This window comes from Neovison vison, chromosome 9 (assembly GCF_020171115.1).
Source record: "Neovison vison isolate M4711 chromosome 9, ASM_NN_V1, whole genome shotgun sequence".
In the NCBI taxonomy this organism is placed as follows: Eukaryota; Metazoa; Chordata; class Mammalia; order Carnivora; family Mustelidae; genus Neogale; species Neogale vison.
Genome location: NC_058099.1, coordinates 381028 through 400769, shown reverse-complemented (window position 1 = coordinate 400769; position 19742 = coordinate 381028). Strand labels below are relative to the sequence as shown.

Sequence of the window (19742 nt, the reverse complement as noted above, 5' to 3'; positions counted from 1 at the left end):
GTTCAGGAACTGCAGGTGGGAGCCTTCTGGAAGCGCTGAGATAGGAGGGGCTTCCTGGGACTGGAGGCTGTTGTGCGACCTTGGGGTGGTTTGGTGGTCCCGAGTGACCAGGTAGGGCAGTGCCCCTGCTCTGGGGCCCCACGCTTGGCCCCACGTTCAGTGAAATCAGCAGGGAGCTCACGGTTCTGTAGGAATGTTCTGAGAATGTGTTGTGGTATCTTTTGGAGAATGCATTCCAGATGTTAGGTGCTACAGGAGTTGTGCCCTTCGCGTCTGAAACTTCAGTGGGGAGCCTGGAGGGTCTGCATCCTCCCCCTTCTCCTTCCCCATGGTCTCATGGTGATGACTGCTGCCGCACCTGGAGGGACCATTCAGGAATGTTTTGTGTGTTTACAGTCACTTCTCCAGCCAGATTCTAAGCCTCCCAAAGGCAAGAAGTTTTAAAAAACAATTCCAAGACCTTTTGTAATTTATGCCTCCATGTAGTAGAGCAAATACTTAATGATTCAAGTATTTACTGAATTTTCTTGGTTTATCCATTTCTGCAATTTTTTTTGGAGGTTGTTAGACATTTGAAATCGTTTGATGAATTCTTGTCAGCGTCAGAATGCACTTTGATATAATTTGTAGCATTCCTGTAACAACCAAAACATTTGAGGTTTCTAGTTATGTAAGTAATGCATGAACGTGTTCCTATTCTTAAACAACTATCTCCAAAAATACAGTTAGGTCAAAGTTTGCTCGGATTGGTCTCAGAGTGTCATTCCTCCTCCTGGAGGTGACTGTTATCTGCCGGCTTGGACACCCCCTACCCTAGCCCTCTGGTTGTCTGGTTGTCTGTTACCTGGATCCAGACACGAAGTCCATCTCAAGAAATCCTGGCGGGGAATTGCATAGTCTGCCTGCAGGTGAACCCAGGCTGATGGCTGTTTCTTCTTTAGCAGGCAGTTCCGGCGAAGGGGGAGACGAAGCAGGATTGCTGCGTGAAAACAGAGCTGCTGAGGGAAGGTAAGGGTGCAGTTTGCTCCTGCAGGAGAAGTGGCCGGAGGACCTGTCGCTCTGGCGTCCCCTCGCCCGTCCCCGGCTCCTGACATCCTTGCTTCCAGCCAGGTCGCTCTATGGCTTCCCACCTCCCGTTCCCAGACGGACACAAAGGCACACACATGAGATCCACTAGAGAAGGGGACCGTTCCCAGAAAGTGAAAAACAGACACCTGGTAGGCCCTTGTCATAGGTGCACCCGGGAAACTCGGAGCGAGAAGGGCCATGTGGGTGTTTATGGCGGCTTCATTCCCATTGCTCCCGGCTGAGCCAGTCAGGGGCCCGTCCCGGGCTTCCAGCCCATGCGCACCCGGTGGGTGGGCGCAGCAGGCCCGAAGAGGGAGTGGCCACATCGCACAGCAACACAGTGGACGCTGAGCCCGTCTCGCTGAGTGAAGGGGGCGGACCCACAGGCCATGTGCTTGGTGACTCCATTAGTATGACATTTTGGACAAGGTAAAAGCAGAGGCAAAGCAGCAGATTTGTAGGGAGGTGCAGGGGGGTTGCAGAGGGCCAGACCTGTGAGGGGCTGCGGTGGGAGGCACTCTGTTCTGTCAGGGCTGTGGAACACACCGTGACACGTGAGTCCCGCTGCGTATGCACGAGCCACGTGGGGGCCGCTGAGAAGTTCACTTTGGAGAGCTGCGTTTGGCCTGGGCACCACGAGGCCGATGGCGCAGGAGTGGGGCCGACACTGGGCTTCGCTTGGCCGTGTCTGTCTGGGGAGATGGGCGAGCAGCCCTGGGCTGCCGGGAGCTGAGCAGGTGAGCTACGCACCGTCCCATCCTCTGGCTCCCGGGAAGGATGGTGCAGGAGGAGCCTGCCGAGGTCACGGGACTGTCCTCCTTCCTGACCTTGGGCACTGCTCCAAGCACTGTGGGTATGCTGGCTGCACGCCCAGTGATGTGTGATTCTGTCTCTCTTCTTCCAAGGAGGGGGAGCGAGACGGGAGCACTGCGGGGATGAGGTCACCCAGGCTGTCAGACTGGCAGCTGGACCCTTCCTCTGAGGACACAGGGACGATGGCGTGCAGGTGGTGCTGGCCATGGCCACGGCCACCAAGACCACTGTGTGCATCAGCAGGAGAGATCAGGGCTGCGATCTGATGGGTACAGAGCTGGGGCCCGTCTCCCCAGGCCCTGTAGGTCGGCCTGCAGTGTCCCGGCATGGACCTGTGTGTCTTGGCGGATGTCAGCCTCTGAGTCCCTGGATGCAGCCCCTCTCGACCTAGTGGTAGGACAGGGCCTGCCCTGCAGCCCATGCCAGTAGCCGCTCTTCTGTGCCTTTCCTGAGCTGTAGTGTGGCCGCCCAGCATGATTGCTGCCGCCCCTCTCTGCATCCCGGGCGGTGCAGGAGCTGCCAGCATACCTTTTCACGTCTCCCTAGTCACCTTCTCGTGTGACCACCACGTACACGTCCAGGGGCCACTGTGGGTGAAGGCAGAGCACGGGCACTCCCGCAGCCCGGGCCATAGGGCAGGACTGTCCCTGGAAGTGTGTGACTTGGTGCACAAACAGGCTTGTTATGGAAATACTTCCGATCCCAGTAGAGTTCTGGGGACTCCTCGGAGCAGGGCGGGTCCGGAGACGCAGTGCCTGCCGTGCTTTCTGAGACCGTTTCTAAACCCCGTTCCCTCCCTGTCGAGGATCCTGAGCTCAGGTCTGACCCAGCCAGGCACTTTCTGGGTGGATTGCGGGGCCTCTGGGTACCTCATCCAGCCACCAGCTTCCCTGTGCTACACCCTGTGGCCAGCCCTGGGGCGTGCCACTTCCCAGAGCTGCCCTCCACACAGACCCACCCACAACTTCCTCTGCCTCCAGGGCCACCTGGGGGGGCTTAGGGGGTTAAGCCTCTGTCTTCGGCTCAGGTCATGATCCCTGGGTCCTGGGATCGAGTCCCGCATCAGGCTCCCTACTCGGTGGGCAGCCTGCTTCTCCCTCTCCCACTCCCCCTGCTTGTGTTCCGTCTCTCGCTGTGTCTCTTTCTGTCAAATAAATTAATAAATAAATCTTTAAAAAGAGAGAGAGAAGACCTGCCTCGGGGTTTCTTCCTGGTGCTGTGCTACCCCCACTGCTGGAGGTGTTCTCGTCCATGGACATCCGTGGTCTCTCGCTTTTCTTCCCTCCCCAGCTCCCCAGCTCCCCCCGCCCCTGGGCCTTTTCTCATAGAAGCTGTGGATAAATAAACTTTCCGCTCTGACACACTGCCCCCAGCCACGGCCTTGACCCTGCCTTCTGAGGAACCGTGGGGCCGCACCTTTTCCTCGCACCAGCAGCGCGGGAGGCCTGCCCTCCACGGCCGGCCAGCACTTGTGATGCCTGTCCCTTCCACGGTGGCTGTGCCAGTGGGTGCGAAGTGCTGTCCCATTGTGGTTCGGATGTGCGTTTTCCAGATGATTAGTTGAGCATCTCTTCATGTGCTTATTATTATTAGCCCTTTGTATATTTTTGGAAATGTGTAGTTTAGATCCTTTGCCTGTTTTTCAAATTGGTTATTGATTTTTATTGTTGAATCGTCAGAGTTCTTTATGTATTGCAGACACACGTTCTTCATCAGATGTGTAACTTGCAAGCCTTTTCTCCCATTCCATGACTTGGCTTTTCAGTTGTTTGACAGCGTCCTTTGAAGCACAGAAGTTTCTAAATATTTTTAAGGTTTATTTATCTGCGAGAGCACACATGTGAGCACAGGCAGGGGGAGCAGCCGGCAGAAGGAGCAGCAGGCACCCCCTGAGCAGGGAGCCTGACGTGGGGCTCGATCCTAGGACCCCAAGATCATGACCCGAGCCGAAGGCAGACGCTTCGCGGACTGGGCCCTCCCAGGCGCCCTGTATGATTAGACTTAAACTGCTGAACTGTGCTGCGAAGCCCCTGCACCACTCGGCATCACAGCAACTGTGTATGGCGGACCTCCTGTCCTCGTCCGAGGGTTTAACCACCCCCTTCGGCGGGCATCAGGTGGCATCGCCGTGCTGGCCAGATTTGCTGTTTCACTTTTGAGAAGTTTTTAATCTTGACGAAGTCTGATTTGTCACTTTCCTTTTTGGGGTTGTGCTTTGCTGTCAAGAACAATGTGCCTCGCCTAGCCCTAGATCCTAAAGATTTCTTCATTTCTTTTTTTTTTTTTCCTCTCCAAGTTACATTTTACATTTTGCATTTACCTTTTGCTCTCCATTTTGAGTTAGTTTTATAGATTCATTTCTTTTTTTTATTAAAGTTTTTTTTTTAATTTTACACAGAGAAAGAGGGGGGGCAGAGGGAGAAGGAGCCTCCCGCTGAGCAGGGAGACGGATGCGGGCTTAATCCCAGGACCCTGGGATCCTGACCTGACCTGAAGGCAGACGCATAACCGATTGAGCCCCCAGGTTCCCTACAGATTCATTTCTATAATTAGTCTTTCAAAACTCAGTCATGGGTTCCTGCAGTTTGTAGATTACTTTGGATTTTCTGCAGTGGGTCTCGTCAGTTACAAGTAAATTTTGCTGCTTCTTTCTGACCTGAATGCCCTTTGTCACGTTTTCTTGCTTGTTTGATGGCTCTGGCCAGAGCCTTCAGGAGAATGGGTATTAGTAGCAATGGCCGATGCCACGGTTCAGTCCTCTGAGAGGAAGAGTCCTGTTCCCTTCTCCAGCCCGCCTCTCACAACAGGCTGACCCTGCGCAGGCCGGGCGGGTCTCCCGCTCTCCGCGTCGCTTGCTGGGCAGCCTGCAAGCCGGCTCCGCTTTGGACCCACAGGCTAGGGGCTCGGTCCCACCAGGCCCCAGTCCCAAGTCAGGAGTCCCTGGGCACATGTGACTTGCTACAGGAGGGCCTGGCTGTGAACTGGAGGTTCCCACAGCCCCTCCTCGAGTTCGCGGAACTCAGGGAACCACAGACGCGTTGTCGCTGTCTATTACAGAGGGCACGAGTCGGGAGCGGCCCAGATGTGTGGATGAGCCTCCAGGGGTCTCGGTGAGGCCCAGATGTGTGGAACCCAGCTTCAGAGGTTCAGAACCAGCAGGACCAGGCACGGCTGCGGAAATCTGCCTTCTAGCCGGCAGTCCGTGCCCTGCCCCCTCGGGCTGCTGTCCTAGACCCTGCTCTGCCCAGTGGGCGCCCCAGCCCCCCTTGTGGTGGTGCTTTGGGGAGGCCTGTGGCATCCTCCTCTGATGCAGGGAGACTGTTCCCTGTGCCTTTACTATTCTTTTCCATGATTCACTTTGCCGATTGGGAAAATCTGTTTTTCGCTTTATGTTTTAGAACAAAGTGGTGGAGTTCGTCATATACCGACGGAGTTGTGATCGGCCGCCACTGAACTTGCAGACCCAGTAAGAGGCAGCTTGACGCTTCAGATTTGTCACCCCATTTAGGGCCATGTTTTCATTTAAAATCTCTTTCTTCACAGAGGCCTTGAGTAGTCTGGTCTAAAATTTTGTATTCTTTATAGTTTTTCCTGCTTTTGCAAATAGTATTTTTCTCTTCTCTTATTTTCTGGTTAATACCGGTGCAGGAAGATGCCCTTGAGTTTTGTAGCTTGAGTTTGAAGTCAGCGGTCTACTGCACTCTTGCGTGTTAATTGCTAACGGACTGCATTTCTAAAGTACATCATGGTGTTGGGTACAGAGGCTGGAGTTCTTCCTTTGTCTCCAGTGCTTCTCATTTCTGCGTTCCCTCTTGTGCCTGACGGTACATCTGTTTTCGTGTAAGATCCTTGTGGTGTTTCTGATCTCACATGGAATTCACTTCTTTCTTTCTTTTCAAGATTTTATTTATATATTATTTGAGAGAGAGGGAGAGTGAGCTAGCGTGCGTGTGCGTGTGAGCGGGGGGAGGGGCTGAGGAGAGAGAGAGAAACTTAAGCAGACTCCATGCTGAGCACAGAGCCAGACTCTGGGCTTGATCTTGTGACCCTGACATCATGACCTGAGCCAAAACCAAGAGTTGGACACTTAACCCACGGAGCTACCCAGGTGCCCTGAAATTCACTCATTTCTGAATTAAGTATATGCTTTCTGTAGATCTTGGTGTAAGGTTTTTGTTTACTCTGTCCAAGTAAGGTCCTGCCTATTCTGTCTTGCTGAGGGCTTTTAAAAGAAAAAAAATCCTTAATTAATAACTGTGTGTTCATTTAGAAAGTATTAGAAAGTATCTGCTGCATTAGAAAGTATTAGAAGGTATCTGCTGTACTCATATTGTGTCCCAGGCCCTGTTTCTGTCTCAGGGTACAGAGCGGACAGACGAAAGTCTTGCAGACCTCACGCTCTGTGGCAGAGGAGCGGACGGCTAATACCATAACGTGGGGTCTCCTGTGGGTTTTATAGAGTGAAGCGTGGAGTCTTGAAGTCGCCTGAAGCTCTTTCTGCATCCAGGGGCGTGTGATCATGAGTTTTCTGCTTTTGCCTTTGTTGGTGAGGTTGGATATATGCGTCCATCTTCTGATGCAATGCCTCACCTTTTTATTTTTTTATTTTTATTTTTTTTAAAGATTTTATTTATTTATTTGACAGAGAGAAATCACAAGTAGGCAGAGAGGAAGGCAGAGAGAGAGAGAGGGAAGCAGGCTCCCTGCTGAGCAGAGAGCCCGATGCGGGACTCGATCCCAGGACCCTGAGATCATGACCTGAGCCGAAGGCAGCGGCTTAACCCACTGAGCCACCCAGGCGCCCCCATCTTCTGATGCAAAATGCACTTGCTTATCATTGGTCCTGGACAAAGTCTGTTGAGTTGTCCTGGGAGACCAAGCTTTTATAGAGCATAGGTTTGTAGTCTGGATGTTTGTAACAGGCCTTCTGGCTGATGCACTGGTATTATGACCCTTTCTCTTATTTTTTATTTTTTAACCATTTTCTTTAAGTTTGTTCTTGTGAAGCTGCTTCTGAGGTCTTGCTTTCTGTCTAAACCATGCTCAGTTTTATTTTACAGTCACGTGTTTGTTCCTGGTAGATAGGCAAATCTGTGTAATGGGTTTTGAGATCTTGCTATCTTTTAAAAATGAATTTACCCAACAAATGGGGAGTCTTTATCTTGTGCTTCTGGTTTTAGACTGTGTCCCCCAAAGCAGGACCACAGGGCCTGGCTGCACCTCGCACACAGGGTACACAGATAGCTGGCGTGTCTGAGCTCAGGGCCCATTCCCCTGTTCAGGGTTTGGCCTTCTCCAAACTTTAACCAATGACTTGTCAAAATTAGTGTCTAAGACATCATTTTAATATTATTACTATTTTTTTAAAGATTTTTTTAATGTTTATTTTTAGGTAAGTTCTACATCCAGCGTGGGTCTTGAACTCACAACCCTAAGATTAAGAGTTGCCGGCTTTTCGACTGAGCCACCCAGACGCCCCTAAGTCATCATTTTATATTTAATCTGTTTGAACTGAAGTCTACTTTGTGCATGAAATGAGCTGGGTTTTCCTGGGACGGTTTCACGAACACCCCTCCAGGAAATGGTAACTGTCGGGCGGGCTGAGTCCTGACAGGGCGGTGACCCCGTCTCCTCTGTTCACAGAGCTCTCGATGGCCGCCGATGGAGGCTCAGCAGAGAAACAGGGAGGAGAGGCCCCTGTGGCCGCGGACAGCGAAGCCAACGGGCCCTGTGGAAAGAGCGAGGCTGGCAGTCACGTGGCCGCAGCGCAGCACCCTCAGGAGAACGCGGTGGTCAGCCCACAGGAAGGTACCAACAAACTAGCTCGAATAGCCGAAAACGGGGTTTCCGAAAGAGACAGTGAAGTGGGGAAGCAAAACCACATCAACACAGACGACTTCACACAGACTTCTGTCATCGGGAGCAATGGGTACTTCTTGAATAAGCCGCCCCTGCAGGAGCAGCCCGTGCGGATTACCAGCACTTTGGCTTCCTCGCTTCCTGGCCATGCTGCGAAAACCCTTCCCGGAGGTTCTGGCAAAGGGAGGACTCCCAGTGCTTTTTCTCAGGCGCCAGCCACAGCGCCGGCCAAGCTCGGAGAAGCAAGTAAAGAGACAGAGGACAAGAAGCCCACAGCCGCTGCGGCCGACATCAAGGTTCACAGGGCACGGAAGACGATGCCAAAATCCGTCCTGGGCCTGGTAATGCGACCTCTGCCGGGACGGGGCTGCTCCCCTTTCTGTCTTCCTTCCTGTGCTTGCGTTCTCTCTGACCGCGTGGCGACAGAGGGACTCCGCGCGAGAAGGAGAAAGGCCAGTAAATGGCAGTGGTTACCAGCAGGTGGTTGTCTTTGGGCCTGGGAAGAGGAGGAGAGGCTGCTGACCGTTCAGGCGCGAGCGACACGCGGTCCACCCCTCCCAGCCCTGTTCCGGCGTCGTGCTGCTTCTGGGGCCTGGCGTGTGCGCGGACATCTCTCCGCCCTGCCTCGGGCCTGGGCGCTCGCGGCCGCTCGGGGAGAAGAGCACAGACTCTCAGGAAATAAGTAGCCGTGACATGGGTTAGGTTCTTGGTGTGACGGAAGGAAGGGACGAGGGAAGCACTGAGAACACGCCCAAGCCTCTGATTTCATGCCAGGCCCATGGGCGGAGGGAACGGGTAGCGAGAAGCCAGTATCCTGCTGGGGCAGGCGGCTCCTGCCATCAGCGCGTGTTCTGTGCCGGGGCCTGGCGCGTTTGCCCTTCCAGTTCTCTGTCAGTCTGGCCGGGGGTGACTTCGGGGTCTTGAGAGGAGTTCCCTGGGGATGCTCGTCCCTGGTGCTGCCGGTGCGCGTCCTAAAGCTCGTCTCACTGTGCGGCGTTAGGAGGTCACGCCGGCGTCCTCCGTGCAGCCTTGTGGGGCTCCGCGAGCGGGCCTGTGCCCACAGGCCGTGTCTGTCTGAGACGCGGGTCGTTCCCCGGTTCGAGGGAAGTACTTCGTGCGGCTTTTCTTTCTGTGGCGCTCTTGACGGGGACCTGGGCTGTGTTTTCCAGCTCTGGCGGCTTCTTCGGCACTTACGCCCTTGCTGTCGTTCTGTATGTGGATGATTCCGCTTCCGACGTGTCGGTCCCGATCTCTCTCCTAGGGCCCCCCGTCTTGCCCTGCGGAAGACGCTCGCTGCTGCTCTGCGGGGTGCTCGCCGTCTGGCTGTCCGTCCGCTGCGCTCCCCGTGGCTGCTGACCCGCCTGCTACTGGGTGCCCGCGGTGGCCCTGGACGCCCGCGTCTCTCCCTGTGGGCCTTGTCCCTCTTAGTCCGCCTGGCCCTGCCGTGGTTTCCATCTTTTGCAGTGCTCCTGTGCACGCTCCACAGCTTTAGAAGACCTTTTTAATAATGCGGAATTCACAGGAAGCTGCGGGATAGTACAGAGCAACCCCATGTAGCCCTCGCCCCGTCTCTTCACCTGGCCCCCCCCCGGGCTGCATTTCGCACAGGGAGAGCCCTGTGCAGATTTCTGCCAGCAGCAGCGGGGACCAGCTCCCTGGCCGCCTTCGGCCCCACCCACCCGCCCGCCGTCCCGTTTCCCCATCTCCACAGCCGTGCCCTGTCCCGTGTTCTGTAGGAAGGTGGGGCCTTTGAGAGCGACCCCGTTCCCGTGGGACTGACCTCACTGTGTCAGTGGGGCCTTTCCTTTTCCTGCTGAGGGGTTTCCTGGGGGGTCTGTGTCCCAGAACTGAACTGCTCCCAGGTTGAGGGGTGCTCGGGGCTTTTCCAGTCTGGGGCTGCTACATTAAAGTTGCTCTGGGCATTTACTTGCAGGTTTTTCTTTAGGCAGAAATTTTCATTTCCCTGGGTTAGATATCCAGGAACAAAATTGTAGGGTCATGTGTTAATTGGGTATTTAGCTTTTGTAAGTAACTGCCAAGCCAGAGTCCCGACAGGCTGCAGCATCTTACGATCCCAGAGGCAAGGTCTGAGCGATCGGCTTTCTGACGCCGCTGCTGACATCCACTCGTTTTGATTTTAACTGTGGTGCCTCAGCGCGGTTTTCATTTGAACACACCTAATGGCCGGTGATGCTGAACATCTTTTCAGTGCTCACTTGCCACCGTGTGTCCTTCTTCATCAAAGGTCTTTCATACCTCTTGCCCATTTCACAGCTGCTTTGTGAGCTTTCAGAGTTCTGGGTATGAGCCCGTCGCCATGGACCCACTGGCCGACTTCTCTCTGTCGGTGGCTCGTCCTCACCCTCCCCGCAGGGTCTTTCCTGGAGGACAGCCGTCGCCTCCTGACCCGACATCGGAGTTTCTTCTTTCATGGCTCGTGCTTTTGGTATCATGTCTACTAACTCTCCACCTAGCCCTGGGTCCCAAGACTTTTCTGTAATTTTTAAGGCAGTTTTTGATTTTTGTATAGGTTTATATTTTTATAAATATATGGTCTATTTTGAGTTAGTTTTTGTATTAGATAGCAGGTTTAGGCTAACATTCATTATTTTTGCCTGCCGTGTTTTGGCTGACCATGACCAAGTTTTAAAATGCAAGTCAGAAACTTTACATTGTTCATCTATTTCTTTGAAATTATACTTTTATTCTGTTCTTGTTTCCAGGACTTTTTTCTAATACACGCTTACTCTTGGGCATCTTTTCTTGGCAGTCTGTCGTAATCCTCTAAGGAAAGCAAGGCAATTCGGAATTTAACTTCAAGAAGTTCCTCTGACCGGTAGGCGTCTCTGGGTGTTACTGTAGGTCGCACCGAGTTGTTAGATTGCAGCGACGTGCCGTTGATTGACACATGTATCATTTGAGTCCGCTGTAGGGACAGAGGACAAGAGGGTGTTGAGACTTCAGAAATGATTTCCTGAAGACCACCCCTGCCTACTGCACACCTGGGGACTTCATTTGCCCCTGGGGCCCCCCAGGAGGACGAAGGGCACAGTGACATAGCAACACGTCAAGGCGGTGGGGTCCTTGAGGGCCCCTCTGATGTGCAGCCCCCTGGCTCCAGACCCGGCCTCTCCTGCCCTTGGAGATCCTGCTCCCCAGACCCAGTTCCATGTTGTTTGGTTTCCTTGGGAGACCTTGTTTTACTGAAAGTTGTGTTTTAAAATCAGTCATTCCAGTGATGAGTGTTACAGGCTTGTGATAATAAAACCATTTTGTTTGCAAGAGTTTAAGAATGAAGGCGTGTTCTTGCTGCAGGGCTGATGTCCCCTCGCGGTGTGGCGCCCGCCCTCACCTGGTGTTGGTCCTGTCAGAAAGCACGAGCACAGGGTGCAGCTCGCTCACGGGCAGAAAAAGTGGAAGCTTCTGGAAGGGAACCTTTTCCTCTGGCACTGAAATGTTTGTTACTGTGTCCTGTGCTGCACTGTCTAGTTCTACCTGGTTCGACCCCAGTTGAACTGCACAGACTTCTTGGGGCCTCAGCACGGTGGCCCTCCAGCCTTTTCCCTTTGTGTCCCTGTCCCTGGTCTCCCTATCCGCTTCCACACGTAACTGCTGCCACTGGTGTTCTGTAGGTGCTGGACAAAAGATGCGGCCTTGTTCTTGGAGCCCTTAGCCTGCTTAGAGAGGTCGTTTTGAAATTGTGTGAGTCCTTGTTTGTTGCCACTGGAATTAAGTACCTGGCAGGGGACGTAGGCTGGGCTAAGGGAGCTCTCATGGGCCTGGCAGGTGGCTCGGGGCCTGGCCTCCTGGCTGGAGCGGGGAGCTAATGCACGGAGCGCTGGGGGTGGGTAGGCCCAGTAAGGGCCAGACCCCGTGGGCCTCCAGCACCTTGGCCAGAGCAGCGCTGTGGCCCCCTCCCTCCGCAGCTTGGGCCACAGATCCTCCATCTGTGTCGGGGGCTGCGGCTGGCTGGGGGCTCGCGGCTCCGTCACAGCAGTGGGCGCCCCTCCATGACGCTGGGTGCTGACGTCCTGCCTCCGCGGCAGGTAGCTGTGTCTTCCATCTTTTCTGCTGTTATCACAGAGTAGAGCCCTGACAGAGTCTAGAATCTTCACCAACGTTCAGCAGCTCTTGATTTTTTTTTTTTCAGATTTTCAGAATAATACCTTAAAGATTTTGTGTCCAGATGAGAATTAGCCTCATATACTGTTTTCTCCTCAGGTTTAATTTTTGCCCCCATTTGTGTTTACTGTAAAATCATCTTTTGCATTTGCTTATGAGAAGAGCTGCGGAGGCCAGGAGTCACTGTGGCCGCAGTCTGTGGGGTAGTTCACAGGAGACGGAAAGGGGCTCTGGCTCTCTCCTTGGTTCCAGTAGTGCCTTCTTTAGGGACAACCTGATGTGTTTGAGAGAGACCGAAGACGTTGGCAGAGTTGACAGCTTACGCGTGAACTGTGCCCCGTGTGCCCAGGCAGCTCATGGGAAAGGTGGTGGGGAGCACCGTGGGGTCGGGGGAAGAAGGGAGGGCCCTCCGGGACTGGGCCACGTTCCCTGCCAGGCGACAGCTCGGCAACCAGATGGGGTTGCTGAGCCGAGTGTGAGTAGGTCCCCTGAGCTCTCGCCCCAAGAGCTGGCATCCAGCCACCCTCCTAGGTAGGCTCACGTCTCAGGGCAGGGCTGTCGGTGCGTTCACCCTTGTGCCGCCGTCCTCCTGTCCGTCCCCAGAGCTCGTCCGTCTTCCCGGGCTGGACTCCGTCCCCGTAAACCCTGTGCCCGGCGCCCCCGCCACACGTGTGTGTCCGACTCCTCCGGCTCCTGGGTGTCTCCGCTCACGACTCACAACCGGTCCGTCCGCGCCGGGCTGACCGCACTCGGCACCGCGACCTCCAGCTCCGCCCACGTGGCCGCGGGGCCGGGATCCCCTCTGGAAGGGGGAGTCGCGGTCCGAGGTGTGGCCGGGCCGCGTCCTGCTCACCCGGGCCTGTCGGTAGCCGCTTGGGCCGCTCCCGTCCCTCGGCCGGCGACGCTGCTGTGGGCCGTCGGCACGCAGCTCTCGGACCCGCCGCCGTTCGTGAGGTCAGTGCCGCCCCTGGGATTGCCGGATCCCACGAGCTCAGTGTTGAGCTTTGTGAGAAACGACCAAACTGTCCTCCATAGCGGCGGCGGCATTTCACGGCCCCCCCGCAGCACACCGTGCTTCTGGCTTCTGCACACCCTTCCCAGCGTGTGTTGTCTCTAACTGAGGCGCAGCTGGCCGTTCCTGGGCTCGTCTCTGCTGTTTGCGTAGACGCCCTCCCGGTGTGTGCGGTGATGCCTCGCTACGGATTTGATGCGCCTCTTCCTGACGACCAGGGATGCTGAGCGTCTTCTCGTGTGCGCAGCCCGTGTCTTCTTCGGAGAAGTGTGTGTTCAGATGCTTTTCCCAGTTTTTAATCAGGTTGCTTGTTCTGTTGTTGATTTGGGGGAGTTCTTTATATATTCTGGACATTAATCCCTTATCAGATATGCAAATGACTGGCAAATATTTTCTTCCAATCTGTAGGTTGCCTTTTCATTTTCTTGATTGTGTCCTTTGATAAACAGAAGTTTTCAATTTTGATAAAGTCTAATTCGTCAGTTTTTGTTGGTCTTGTTGCCTCTGTTCTTGGTGTCCTGTCTAGAAATCATTGCCAGACTCCGTGGCACGAAGCATTCCTCCTGCCTCCAAGAGTTGTGTGGTTCTGGATCTTTCATCCGTTCTGAGTCAGTATTTGTGCCCGGCGTCAGGCGAGGGTCCCCCGCATTCCTCCGCGTGTGGAGTCCCCCTTTGTCCGGCGCCGCTGACTGAGGGATGCCTGTTCTTTGCTGTTGAGTGCGCCTACTGTGTGTGTGATGGGACTTGGTAAAATGGTATTTGATATGAGGTCCAGCTCTCACGAGGCTGTAGGTGATCTTAGAGATGCCGGCGGAGGGTTAGGGTCAGTTGTGTCTAGGTGGTCGGGCGTGAAGGTGCTGCTAGTGGGCACGAGGGGGTCGGCAGCCGCACTGCGGGCTGCTGGGGTCTCAGAAGGCCGAGGCCGAAGACAGACCTCGGAGAGGGGTGAAACTGAGCAGGAGGTAACTTGAAAGTGGAGTCTGTTGTGGGGGAGGTGTTGCACGCGCAGCCGTGGAAATGACCGTGGAAGCACTTTGTTGCTGATACTTTGACTTAAGGCAGCACTTACGGGTTTCTCCTGTAAGGGGCCGGGCGTGCGGTATTTCAGGTTCATTGCTGCCTTCGGTCCCTGGCGTCGTCAACGCTGGATTTAGCTTCTAGCTGGTGCCTGTGTCACCCGGGGCGTGGCCGGGCCCACGTGTGAGGCCGGGGGCGGCCCCGTGAGGACGGGGAGCTTTCTACTTGGCCTCCTCTTGCTTCTCTCCTCTCTTGGGCAAGGCAAGGTCTTGAGGAAAGGAGCTGACTTTCGGGGGCTGTTGTCTCCGTGACCACCTGCTCGTGTGTAATCACAATTATTAATTGTCTTTGTTTTGAAGCACGCAGCCAGTAAGGATCCCAGAGAAGTTCGAGAAGCTCGAGACCATGAGGAGCCAAAAGAGGAGACCAACAAAACTCTTTCTGATTTTGGACGACAGCAGCTTTTACCCCCCTTCTCACCCCTTCACCAGTCACTACCTCAAAACCAGTGCTACGTGGCCACCACAAAGTCACAGACAGGTAATAGGACGACCCAGCAGCGGGCTTGGCTGTCTGACGGCGCGTTGCAGGCCTGCACCTTGGGAGACAGGCCGCGTGTTGGCTGCCGGTGCGCGGCGGCGGAGTCATGGGCCCTCTGTGCTCACCTGCAGACTGCCGAGCGCGCCCGGCCTCTGTTCTCGAAACGGGACTAAGCCCCGCATTGCTTTCTTCGCTTGTCGTCCAACTCAGAATGAACATTGTTTTCATTAAGTCTTATTCCCTTGTTCTAACTGGGTAGAAAGCTCTAGATTTGAGAACTTCCCACAGTTTATAAAATAAGTGCTGTGGAAGCGCGCAGTGTATCGAGGAGGCCTTTGAGTTAAGGTCGCGGAGAAGGCTGGTTCGGTTCTGTTACCAGCCGCGTCCCGTGGGTGCTTCTCGCTTTGCTGAGCTGCCTTCTGTTCAGGGTCAGTTGTGGGGACGGGTGAGCACTTGGCGTCTTGTTGGGGCCTTTGCAGGAGGTGGGGCCCGAGTGGTCCCACAGGGAGGGTGCTGGGGTGTATCTCAAGCGAGGGCCCTTCCTCTGGAGCCTCTGAGACACCCACAGTCCTGCAGAGACGAGATGACTCTCCCAGTGCAGAAAGGCCCTTTCTGTGACATCTTCACACAGGTCCAGCCCTCCTGCTGTTGTCCCCTCGCAGGAAGGGTACCAAAATCCCAGCTTCCATGCCTGCAGGCGTGTCCTGCGGAGGGAAGCGTCATCACAGCCTTACGACAGGACCGTTCGTGTGCCTGTCAGCGTTGTGGGGGATACACAAAGCCTGCCTGGGGGTGGCGCTCCTCCCGCCTGTCAGCTGTCTTGGGATGGACAGGCCTTGTGTGGACATGGCCCTCGGTGACTGTCCCGCTTTTAGACCACCTCGGTCCGCTTTCTTCAGACCTCCCTCCTTCCCCCGCCCTGCCCTGCCGTCTTCCCCTGGGGCTGGGGCAGTGTTGGAGCCAGCCCGTTCTCGTGCACGGTTTCAGGTCATCTCGACCGGTATTCCAAATACTGTGCTGATGGCCCCAGAGGTTCTGCGAGCCTCCGTCCTGCCGCCACGCAAGTAGGAAGGCCACACAGACTCGCTGTGGGGCTGCAGAGCGCGTCTCGCTCCCTCCCTGTGGCCGTACAGGGCGTCCATGCAGCCCGCGCACACCCTGTGGTCATCCACTCGCCCCGCTCTCGTATGAGGCGGACAGAACTGGGCCCCGCGTGACCACCCCGGTGAACACAGCGCAGGGCTGCCTGCGTGGTTGCCTGGGAGGGCCTCTGTGGCCCTGGGGCTGGGGCCGAGACACGCCTGGTGTCCTCGATGCCACGTGCTCCGGGGCTGCCCGCGTGGCCCTCGCAGTGGTGGAGTCCGCGCTCACGCAAGCTCGGTGGCGCTCTGTTCTTCGCTTGCGGAGCGGGAACGGAGCCGCGTGGGTCCTCCAGCCCTTTAGTCCAGTGCCTCTGTTACGTGGGCTTCAGGTTTCCCAAAACCCTGGAACTTTTTTAAAAAGAAAGTATTATAGAGAGCCCCTTCTCTGAAGTCAGTCAGCCTGGAGCTGCTTTATCTAGAACAGGGTCAAGAGCCCGAGTCCCCAGGAGCCCCAGCTGTTCGCTCTTTCCTGTCCTGTGCCTTGCTGGCCTCGCGCAGCTGCGTGGTTTGCTTGCAGGACTTCTTTCCCTCAGTTGGTGGACTGTTGGGGGAGGTGGACGGTGCTGGGGAAAGGGTCCAGGAGAGGGCAGACGGGCCGATGTTCTGTGGCCACACTTCCTTTCAAAGTGGGTGCGTCTGGAGACTGTGCGGTTCGCTCCTCGCCGTGGGCGAGAGGTCTGTCGGGAATCAGACCAGGCCGCCCCCCAGTGACGGGCAGCGAGGCCACTGTTCCTCCTCGGCCTGGCCCTTGCAGCCACCTGGGTCCTGGGGACGGGGCTGTCCTGAGGCAGGGGCCTGGGTGTGGGAGGTGCTCTGGGGCCCTGCTTCCGATGGCCGGTGGGTCCTCCTCGCACTTCTGCTTGTAGCGGGGTGGCCCTGTCTGCCGTCCTGTCAGCTGGGGGTTTCATTGTGAGTAAAGCGATTTTCTGCTTTCTCGGTGTAACTTAGGACAAGTAAGACAAGCCTGTCACTGTTGTGGCTGGCTGGTGAGTTTCGTAATCAGATGTTGTGAATTATCACCTACCTTTAAAAAACATTTGAATGGAATTTCTTTTCCTTTCTTGTCCCCTTTTGACTTTTTTTTTTTAGCTTGCTTGCCTTTTGTTTTAGCAGCTGCAGTGTCTCGGAAGAAAAAACGAAGAATGGGAACCTATAGCCTGGTTCCTAAGAAAAAGACCAAAGTATTAAAACAGAGGACGGTGATTGAGATGTTTAAGAGTATAACTCATTCCACTGCGGGCTCCAAGGTAAGGCGCGCCTGCGCTGACCGCGCGTGTGCTTGGGAAGCCGCGTCTGTGTCAGGACCTCTCTGACCGCAAGAGCACCACGTGAGGTTGTCAGAATTTGATGACCTCGGTCCCTTTGGAAGGAACCCTGGCTCTGAGGCGCCTCGTTCTGGGGCACAGCCTCCTGCCCGGTGCTCCCCGACCCCTCATCCCTCACTCCTTCCTGGCTCTTGCCCCAGTAGCAGAGTCGCTGTGTCGTACCTCGCAGGCCATGCCCTGGTGGGAGCTGGCAGGTTGCTCCTGACGGGGGTTCTGGGTGACATTTTGCTCTTGCCCGTGTTCCAGGGCGACAAGGACCCGGGAGCCAGCACCCTTCATGTGAATGGGGAAAGCTTGGAGCTGGACTCAGAGGAGGACGAGTCGGAGGAGCTTGACGAGGATGAGGACCAGGGGGCCGAGCAGGCGGCCGCGTTTCCCGCGGAAGACAGCAGGACCCCGAAGGGGGGCAGCGTGTCGGAAACTGACCGCACCCAGAAGGTAGGCCTGGCTCACCCTCTCGGGGAGGGGCTGCAGATGGTGGGCCTTCGGTCCTGTGAGGGGCAGCCTGGCCCTTCTCAACCCCAGTCATTTCCCTGTGACCTTCGGACTTGGGTGTTTGCATCCTGTTGGAAGTTTCAGATTCTTGTTTTTTTAGATTTTCAGTTTTTGAAATTTTTAGATTTTTGAAGTTTTAGATTTCTTTTCTTCGGAGGAGTGTCCGTCTTCCTGTACAGAGCGCTCTTGGAATGAACATCTGGAGCTTGTTCAGGTTCAAGACGGACAGGAACGCCCCGAGGGCTGAGTGTGCACCTGCGGCAGCTACTTGTCACTGCTCTTGGTGGGACTGACCTTGTTCCGTCCTAGGCACGCCCCGGGTGCTGTCCTCCTGCACGGGAGGCGCTGACACTGGGAAGGTCTCTTCCTCCCGGTGGGAGTGAGCGCCCAGGGCTGCTGACCAGACCTGTGAGGAGACCGTGTGCAGTCTGTGCACACCAGGTGTCTCTCGGCGTGCCAGGCGTGTCCTCCGCGTGCACACCGCTCACTCGCATCTACCGGGTGTGCCCGAGGATGTGCTCTGGGAGGGGTCAGTGTGCTGGCTTGGTCCCAGTCACTGTCTGCCGGCGCCCCGGGGGCTCAGCACTGGGCAGCGGCTCCAGGGGCCCTGGTTGCGGACCTGAGCAGAACATAGCTCCTGAGCTGATGCTGAGCTCTGGGCGCGTGTTTGTGCTCTCAGTTCGGAGGGGGACACAGTAGACACGGAGGGGCAGGAGGAGTTGAGAATCGGCGGTCATCTGGAAATGGGCGTGACTGCTCTGCGTGCCCTACGTTCTTGTGAGCGCTTCGGACCGTCTTTATGTACAGGGGCTTTTGTATCTGCTGAGGTCTTCTGAGACGAACAGTAGGCAGACACGTTCCAGGTGAGTTCATTCGGAATAGTGACCTGTTGGAAATGTGTAATTTTGTGGATTAACTTTTTACATTTTGAGTCAAAGTGCTGTGCTCTGCAGATCCAGCCTTTCCTTCCGGCTCTCAGAGTTTTGGGGGCGTCTTGTCTTGTGTCAGAAGCCACGGATGCTAGACTCTTTATGACTTCTGGGTTCCAGAGATGATGAGCAGATGCTTTTCACCCATGACTTAGAATAAATTGACATAAGCTATCTTCTTCTACTTCCTTGGTTTCATTCTTTATGTGTAACTACTTGATCCATGTACATTTGTTTTGGGATAAAATACATGGTAGATATACTCACAATGGGTATATTTTATGGTTTATGGATTCTGTCTCAGTAAAGCTTTTTGGCAAAATGTGAGGTCAGGGTCCTATGGCTTCCCTCAAATTTTTAGCCACATTCTGTGAGCACCGTTTATCGACTGAACGTTTCTCTCCCCGATGATGTAAAATGTCACTTTTATTGAACACCATATGGTGTGTACAGAGTTGACTGTTTCTGGATTCTCCTCTTCCCGAGAAAATCTGGAGGCAGAGCAATACTGAATAACTCTATACATTGGTGTAACGGGAAGAATTAAATGGATATTAAGCCAACAAAAAGAATCAAGAAACAAGTAAAAGTAGAATCACAAGGGCAGTGTGGCCAAGTGGGAAAGAGAGTAAGAGAACAGGAGCAAATCTGAATAAATCAGCGATAGTAGTGAGTAGCGGTGGGCTTACTGCGCGGGCCGCTTCAGACAGCAGAGAAAGATGGGGCGCACACCAGCACCTTCTGAGGCCAAGCTCACTTTCAGCCCTGAGACCGTCTTGGTCAGACACAACTGTGTATCTGCACAACAGCCATCGGGAAGAAGGTGGGGCTTCCCCGGGGAAGACGCTGGTTTGTTACAGGAAGCCTGTTGATAAGACTTATTACAGTAACAGATCAAATGACAAATACTAGCATTTTATTAATTCAGCTGTATGTTTTTTGGATTTGGGGGATGACTTTATGATTTCAACTGTGACGGAGCGGTTCACAGCGGAGAGTGACTGCCCCTGCGCGCCGCCACCGTGCTCACAGGCCTGGGTCGCCTGTCCCGGCCTCCCCTGTGGGCCCTCCCAGTCCCGGAAGAATTGTTTTCTTGGTTTCTGTGCTTCATGTGAATAAGTGTATGTTTTCCTTTTTTGGAGTGTGACTCGTTTTTACTCAGTATTGCGTTTGTGAAGTTTATATTGTTCGTTTTCATTGTTACGCACAGTGGATTATGAAGTGAATCGTGAAGTGTTCTGAGGGGACCCCTTCATGGGTCTGATAGTCCAAACTATTGTGGTCATGATGCTAAGACTACTGACTGTTGTCCCTCTCACTCGTTGAAGTTACATTGTGGTTTAAACACTTCTCAGTTTAGATCTGTACAGTAGTAGTGTTAGTAGACATAAGCCACATCAACGAAAGTGCTTTATCATTC

At 54.7% G+C, this 19742-nt stretch overlaps 1 protein-coding gene across 4 annotated transcripts in view; it reads left to right on the top strand.

Annotated features, from left to right (window-relative positions):
• Window positions 1–19742, top strand: part of EHMT1 (euchromatic histone lysine methyltransferase 1) — a 140366-nt gene that overhangs the window by 68164 nt on the left and 52460 nt on the right. For 2 of the 4 annotated variants that reach the window (XM_044264408.1, XM_044264406.1), the window contains exons 2-6: window positions 942–1008; window positions 7525–8081; window positions 14251–14431; window positions 16663–16820; window positions 17145–17336. In XM_044264408.1, the coding sequence (XP_044120343.1) occupies window positions 942–1008; window positions 7525–8081; window positions 14251–14431; window positions 16663–16820; window positions 17145–17336 (1155 nt within the window). The remainder of the gene's footprint in view (window positions 1–941; window positions 1009–7524; window positions 8082–14250; window positions 14432–16662; window positions 16821–17144; window positions 17337–19742) is intronic. The other 2 variants (XM_044264407.1, XM_044264409.1) reach the window with 2 other exon arrangements.